This window comes from Nicotiana tabacum, chromosome 19 (assembly GCF_000715075.1).
Source record: "Nicotiana tabacum cultivar K326 chromosome 19, ASM71507v2, whole genome shotgun sequence".
Taxonomy (NCBI): Eukaryota; Viridiplantae; Streptophyta; class Magnoliopsida; order Solanales; family Solanaceae; genus Nicotiana; species Nicotiana tabacum.
In genome coordinates this window covers 115456054-115464148 of record NC_134098.1, presented here as the reverse complement: position 1 = coordinate 115464148, position 8095 = coordinate 115456054, and the positions used below count along the sequence as shown (strand labels likewise).

The following is an 8095-nucleotide window of genomic DNA, read 5'->3' as shown; positions in this document are numbered from 1 at the left end:
GTAGAATCGCGAGAACCATGAAAAAAGACTATACATAAATGAAGGAAAATAAAATTGATTAAAAGGTAAATATATTATTTAATGAGAAAAATTTATCCAATTAACTTACGTCTACCAAATATTAAAAATTAAAACTTGTGTTATTAATAATTATATTAATATAAATTATGGAGTATAGTAGTGCTGGGCCTTAATTATTTGGGGCAAGGGCTTCACACCCTTGTCTATATAAGTAGTACTAAATCATTGATTACCTTTCATAATTCATTAACCATTCATAATCTTTAGCTATGGTGTTGGTTTATACTTGTCAGCCAGACCAAGTTACAGGGAATATTATGGGCTGCGGCGGCAGAAAGAGGAAGATCTCGATTACGAACTTTGATGCTAAAAAGGAGTTGGAAAAGGACGACAACAAAAAGCTTCGGGCAGCGATGCTTAAGCAACGCTACGCTGATTTGATATTGAAATCCCAGCAACAAGAGTTGGATGAAAAAGAGAAGAAAACTGACCTGTGGGAGAAGCGGTTCCAAGAAGCGTTAGCAAAGTCTCAGCGGAAGAGAGAACGAATGGCGGCCCGGTTCGCTATTGATAAAATCAAAAGGACCGTCGACTTTGACGATAATCTGCAGGCTGAGAGAGATTTCTTGATCATGACCGGTGGCGCAACAAGTTATTGGTATCCTTTCTCTTTCTTACCTTGATTGTTATTCCGATCCTTTCTTTCATGTTTTCTTGCATATGTTCTTAATTTGTCTTCTTCTACTTCCTTTTTTTTAATTTGTTTTTAGTTGCTCTTTGTGTGTTTTTTTCGTTTCTTGCATTGTTTTTACTTCTTAAATCATTGTTTTTTTCTAGATCGTTCATTCGTAATTTCGTAATTTCGTTTCATTTTTCCAATTCGTGCTTTATGTGTTTTTAGTCGTGTTTATGTGTTTTCTTAGTAATTCTTTTCAAAGAAAGAAAAAAAAACAGAAAAAGAAGAAAAAAAAGTTCTTTAAGTGTTTTCTTGCTTTTATGTGTTTTTAGTTGTGCTTATGTGTTTTCTTAGTACTTCGGTTCAAAGAAAGAAAAAAAAAACAGAAAAAGAAAAAAAAGTTCTTTAATTGATTTCTTGCTTTATGTGTTTTTAGTTGTGCTTATGTGTTTTCTTAGTAATTCGTTTCAAAGCATTAGAAAAAAAAACAGAAAAAGAAAAAAAAGTTCTTTAATTGGTTTCTTGTTTTATGTGTTTTTAGTTGTGCTTATGTGTTTTCTTAGTAATTCGTTTCAAAGCATTAGAAAAAAAAACAGAAAAAGAAAAAAAAGTTCTTTAATTGATTTCTTGCTTTATGTGTTTTTAGTTGTGCTTATGTGTTTTCTTAGTAATTCGTTTCAAAGCATTAGAAAAAAAAACAGAAAAAGAAAAAAAAGTTCTTTAATTGGTTTCTTGTTTTATGTGTTTTTAGTTGTGCTTATGTGTTTTCTTAGTAATTCGTTTCAAAGAAAGAAAAAAAAAACAGAAAAAGAAAAAAAAAGTACTACTTTAATTGGTTTCTTGCTTTATGTGTTTTTAGTTGTGCTTATGTGTTTTCTTAGTAATTCGTTTCAAAGCATTAGAAAAAAAAACAGAAAAAGAAAAAAAAGTTCTTTAATTGGTTTCTTGCTTTATGTGTTTTTAGTTGTGCTTATGTGTTTTCTTAGTAATTCGTTTCAAAGCATTAGAAAAAAAAAACAGAAAAAGAAAAAAAAGTTCTTTAATTGGTTTCTTGCTTTATGTGTTTTTAGTTGTGCTTATGTGTTTTCTTAGTAATTCGTTTCAAAGAAAGAAAAAAAAAGTACTACTTTAATTGGTTTCTTGCTTTATGTGTTTTTAGTTGTGCTTATGTGTTTTCTTAGTAATTCGTTTCAAAGCATTAGAAAAAAAAACAGAAAAAGAAAAAAAAAAGTACTTTAATTGGTTTCTTGCTTTATATGTTTTTAGTTGTGCTATGTGTTACTATATCTTTATGACTTAGAGATATATACTTAAGATGTGATCAGTTTAGACGAGAGATTTTTAGGCTAATAAGAAAAACCATCTGAGGATGTTTAGATTGATGCTACACTATTATTATAGGCTTAAAAAGTGTCTAGATAGATTTTTGATTTTTTGGGCTTTTGACATGTTAAGATTAGATCTGTTTATATTAAGAATTCTCATAATAGGAGGAATCAGTTGGGGTGTCATCATGGGCTAGAAGGATTTATATTAATAGTTCTTGATTTTTTAGGCTGTGATGTGATGAAATTGAAGAATCTGATGGGAATAGAAAAACTGGAGATTTTGATGGGGTGCTTTTAGTTATGGGCTGTCATGAATTAGGTTGAACAATGAGGCTGTGTTGTTTTTGATGTTTGGTACATTTTAGCTTGGTGGAAAAATGATGACATGACAGAGCTTGTTTTAGGTTTTGGTTGCAATTAAGGGCTTCAATCGATTTAACATAATTTTTGATGTTTTAGGCTTTTGATGCGCAACTTGTTTGGGACTGAGGCATAATTGTTATTGTTGTTTAAGTTTTTAATGATGTGTGATATGAGGTGACTAGGCATTTTGAAAATATGAGAGGTCGAAGGGTGTTTTTTATTGATGGGGTAATTTTTTTGTTTGGGCTGATTTGGCTACATTTGTTGTTCTTTGATGCTATATCCTTACTGGTTTAATACTAGGATCTGCATGTCTTCTTGATGCTTTGAATTTCTAACTTTGGCTATGAGTTTCTAACTTTTGGCTTTTAATAGGGAATCTGCTATATGCCAACTGATTAATTGATTTTTTTTACTGTTGGGTGCATTTATCTATTACATATGAGGTTTTAGTCACACGGGTTGTTCTTGACTGGTTGAATTAACTGGAGATATTTGTGTCAAGTCTTCTTCCTTTTTCTGATTTTTGAGCAGAAAATGATTTTTCTTCAAACATCTACTTACATTTTAATTTCTTAATCTCAGTTTGTTCTATAGGAGTGCAGTGTATTCAGACGTGAACTCCTTTTTTTTTGTATGCTGGCGATCTGTTGGAGGTTATTACACACACTTTGCACTCTCTCAACCCCAAGTCTACGTGATGGTTTAGTGCTGCAATTGTTTTAGTCATTGACGTGGGTGAAGTAGAAACCTGCCCTGCTTTATTATCCGCTACAGTCTGAAGAAGGTTTTGGTTTTAGATTGGATGTTGGCGCCTCGTGATTGGATATAGAGTTGATAATATAGATCAATAAATTGGCAAGGGACAGAAATGAGTGTACGTGATTGTGGTTCCCCAAGGGTCGTACGTGAGTAAGCCTTTTGGACCCTCACTAGACTGAATAAGGATGAGTCCCTGTTTTGGTTCGAGGGTGATGTATGCTGAAACAGCCATCTGCATTTGACTACGGTCTAACAAAATAATAAACGAATAAGGCAACTTTCTTACATGCATTGCCAACGGATTGAACTTGGACACACCATGTATATTATCTGGGACAATGGGATATGAGTCCACCACAACAGAGGCAGCGTATGAGCTAAAATGTTAAATCCATATCCGATTGAATGCTAAGCCTTCTGCACCCATTCGTTCCTCCAATTTCTTGAGGACTATATTTCTACTGTTAAACCAGGAACTTGGTTGCTTAATTGAAAGTCGACGATTGAGGCCTTTGAATGACTTTTTCAAAATATCCATTCTCGCTCATAGCTGGGGCAGGTGATACCTAATTCATGTACATGTATTATACTTTAGCAGTACGCTTTCATTGGACTTGATCTTCTTATGCCCCTCGCTCATTCTGAAGACAGAGAACTAGCTACATTTCAGTTGATCCGGCCTGATCCAATGCCCTTCTATGGAACATCTGAGATTCTGAATATTTTTTCAAGGAGTGCATTCGTCTTTGCAAATCAAATCCAAATATATGGAGGCTTGTCACGTATACTTCAATCTTTAGTTCAGCTCTTCAAGATGACCTGGCTGTGCTAAGGTGACTTGTCAATGATCGCAATGTGATGGCAGGTCATGCTGCTCCCAACCTCAAGAACCAAAAAAAATATTAAGTTTTTAACTCTGCCTGTGTTTGATTTCTCGTGTAACACAGCCGGTCCCAAGCCCGGACAAAGGAGGAGGGTTTTATTGTCTTTTACAAGTTACATCCTTCATAAATATGAACCAGATAACCAGTAATTTTGTGGCCTGCGATACTGTAAAATGTTCAGAAAGTTTTTTGTCTGATCAATTTTTAATCCTGTTGCATACTGTTCTGGCTGAAAATTCTTGTGCAGGTATGTTTTTCTTCTACCAGCTTCTCTACTTTTAGTTTTGGACAGAAGATAATGCTGAGTTGAGAAGTCATACAAATGTTAGAAAAGGTCTTACTAGGACGCTTTAAGGTTATAATGTAAATGTTAAACTGATTAACTTGTGTTACTCGTAAGCACAGTATAAATGGGGCAAGGGCTTCACTTGCCTTACCCTACCCTACCCTACCCTACCCTTGTCTATATAAGTAGTACTAAATCATTGATTACCTTTCATAATTCATTAACCATTCATAATCTTTAGCTATGGTGTTGGTTTATACTTGTCAGCCAGACCAAGTTACAGGGAATATTATGGGCTGCGGCGGCAGAAAGAGGAAGATCTCGATTACGAACTTTGATGCTAAAAAGGAGTTGGAAAAGGACGACAACAAAAAGCTTCGGGCAGCGATGCTTAAGCAACGCTACGCTGATTTGATATTTGAAATCCCAGCAACAAGAGTTGGATGAAAAAGAGAAGAAAACTGACCTGTGGGAGAAGCGGTTCCAAGAAGCGTTAGCAAAGTCTCAACGGAAGAGAGATCGAATGGCGGCCCGGTTCGCTATTGATAACATCAAAAGGACCGTCGACTTTGACGATAATCTGCAGGCTGAGAGAGATTTCTTGATCATGACCGGTGGCGCAACAAGTTATTGGTATCCTTTCTCTTTCTTACCTTGATTGTTATTCCGATCCTTTCTTTCATGTTTTCTTGCATATGTTCTTAATTTGTCTTCTTCTACTTCCTTTTTTTTATTTGTTTTTAGTTGCTCTTTGTGTGTGTTTTTCGTTTCTTGCATTCTTTTTACTTCTTAAATCATTGTTTTTTTTCTAGATCGTTCATTCAGTCGTGTTCTTTATGTGTTATCTTCAATAGTCCGTTTAATTTTTCCATTTCGTAATTTCGTTTCATTTTTCCAATTCGTGCTTGATGTGTTTTTAGTCGTGATTATGTGTTTTCTTAGTAATTCTTTTCAAAGAAAGAAAAAAAAACAGAAAAAGAAAAAAAAAAGTTCTTTAAGTGCTTTCTTGCTTTATGTGTTTTTAGTTGTGCTTATGTGTTTTCTTAGTAATTCGGTTCAAAGAAAGAAAAAAAAAACAGAAAAAGAAAAAAAAGTTCTTTAATTGATTTCTTGCTTTATGTGTTTTTAGTTGTGCTTATGTGTTTTCTTAGTAATTCGTTTCAAAGCATTAGAAAAAAAAACAGAAAAAGAAAAAAAAGTTCTTTAATTGGTTTCTTGTTTTATGTGTTTTTAGTTGTACTTATGTGTTTTCTTAGTAATTCGTTTCAAAGCATTAGAAAAAAAAAACAGAAAAAGAAAAAAAAGTTCTTTAATTGGTTTCTTGCTTTATGTGTTTTTAGTTGTGCTTATGTGTTTTCTTAGTAATTCGTTTCAAAGCATTAGAAAAAAAAAACAGAAAAAGAAAAAAAAAAGTACTTTAATTGGTTTCTTGCTTTATATGTTTTTAGTTGTGCTATGTGTTACTATATCTTTATGACTTAGAGATATATACTTAAGACGTGATCAGTTTAGACGAGAGATTTTTAGGCTAATAAGAAAAACCATCTGAGGATGTTTAGATTGATGCTACACTATTATTATAGGCTTAAAAAAGTGTCTAGATAGATTTTTGATTTTTTGGGCTTTTGACATGTTAAGATTAGATCTGTTTATATTAAGAATTCTCATAATAGGAGGAATCAGTTGGGGTGTCATCATGGAGCTACATTAGAATAACTGATTAAGGGCTAGAAGGATTTATATTAATAGTTCTTTATTTTTTAGTCTGTGATGTGATGAAATTGAAGAATCTGATGGGAATAGAAAAACTGGAGATTTTGATGGGGTGCTTTTAGTTATGGGCTGTCATGAATTAGGTTGAACAATGAGGCTGTGTTGTTTTTGATGTTTGGTACATTTTAGCTTGGTGGAAGAATGATGACATGACAGAGCTTGTTTTAGGTTTTGGTTGCAATTAAGGGCTTCAATCGATTTAACATAATTTTTGAATTTTTAGGCTTTTGATGCGCAACTTGTTTGGGACTGAGGCATAATTGTTATTGTTGTTTAAGCTTTTAATGATGTGTGATATGAGGTGACTAGGCATTTTGAAAATATGAGAGGTCGAAGGGTGTTTTTTATTGATGGGCTGATTTTTTTGTTTGTGCTGATTTGGCTACATTTGTTGTTCTTTGATGCTATATCCTTACTGGTTTAATACTAGGATCTGCATGTCTTCTTGATGCTTTGAATTTCTAACTTTGGCTATGAGTTTCTAACTTTTGGCTTTTAATAGGGAATCTGCAATATGCCAACTGATTAATTGATTTTTTTTTACTGTTGGGTGCATTTATCTATTACATATGAGGTTTTAGTCACACGGGTTGTTCTTGACTAGTTGAATTAACTGGAGATATTTGTGTCAAGTCTTCTTCCTTTTTCTGATTTTTGAGCAAAAAATGATTTTTCTTCGAACATCTACTTACATTTTAATTTCTTAATCTCAGTTTGTTCTATAGGAGTGCAGTGTATTCAGACGTGAACTCCTTTTTTTTTGTATGCTGGCGATCTGTTGGAGGTTATTACACACACTTTGCACTCTCTCAACCCCAAGTCTACGTGATGGTTTAGTGCTGCAATTGTTTTAGTCATTGACGTGGGTGAAGTAGAAACCTGCCCTGCTTTATTATCCGCTACAGTCTGAAGAAGGTTTTGGTTTTAGATTGGATGTTGGCGCCTCGTGATTGGATATAGGTTCGAGGGTGATGTATGCTGAAACAGCCATCTGCATTTGACTACGGTCTAACAAAATAATAAACGAATAAGGCAACTTTCTTACATGCATTGCCAACGGATTGAACTTGGACACACCATGTATATTATCTGGGACAATGGGATATGAGTCCACCACAACAGAGGCAGCGTATGAGCTAAAATGTTAAATCCATATCCGATTGAATGCTAAGCCTTCTGCACCCATTCGTTCCTCCAATTACTTGAGGACTATATTTCTACTGTTAAACCAGGAACTTGGTTGCTTAATTGAAAGTCGACGATTGAGGCCTTTGAATGACTTTTTCAAAATATCCATTCTCACTCATAGCTGGGGCAGGTGATACCTAATTCATGTACATGTATTATACTTTAGCAGTACGCTTTCATTGGACTTGATCCTCTTATGCCCCTCGCACATTCTGAAGACAGAAAACTAGCTACATTTCAGTTGATCCGGCCTGATCCAATGCCCTTCTATGGAACATCTGAGATTCTGAATATTTTTTCAAGGAGTGCATTCGTCTTTGCAAATCAAATCCAAATATATGGAGGCTTGTCACGTATACTTCAATCTTTAGTTCAGCTCTTCAAGATGACCTGGCTGTGCTAAGGTGACTTGTCAATGATCGCAATGTGATGGCAGGTCATGCTGCTCCCAACCTCAAGAACAAAAAAAAATATTAAGTTTTTAACTCCGCCTGTGTTTGAATTCTCGTGTAACACAGCCGGTCCCAAGCCCGGACAAAGGAGGAGGGTTTTATTGTCGTTTAGAAGTTACATCGTTCATAAATATGAACCAGATAACCTGTAATGTTGTTGCCTCCGATACTGTTAAATCCTAATCCTCATGAATTAATCTTGAATAAGATTTGTTGGCTCAACAGTTTTGCCGAGGGACCAACCTCATTTTTCACCTTGAATTGGTCAAAATATGTCGAATTTCATTCTTTTCTTAAACTAGCAACCTGTTGAAATTGCAAAACTGTCTAGCATACAGCAACATATTGGACTTGTGTCCAGG

General features: G+C 34.4%; 1 protein-coding gene and 1 long non-coding RNA gene across 2 annotated transcripts; both read left to right on the top strand.

Moving 5' to 3' along the window:
• The first annotated feature begins 260 nt into the window (after positions 1-260).
• Positions 261-4050, top strand: LOC142173282 (uncharacterized). The gene is made up of 2 exons (XM_075238444.1): positions 261-679; positions 2974-4050. The coding sequence occupies exons 1-2, from the start codon at positions 291-293 to the stop codon at positions 3095-3097; spliced, it is 513 nt and encodes a 170-aa protein (XP_075094545.1). The 5' UTR covers positions 261-290; the 3' UTR covers positions 3098-4050.
• Positions 4051-4061: 11 nt separating this feature from the next.
• On the top strand, positions 4062-7752 carry LOC142173281 (uncharacterized). The gene is made up of 3 exons (XR_012702905.1): positions 4062-4281; positions 4588-4953; positions 6807-7752. It is a non-coding gene; the product is annotated as an uncharacterized LOC142173281 (long non-coding RNA).
• Positions 7753-8095: the final 343 nt, after the last annotated feature.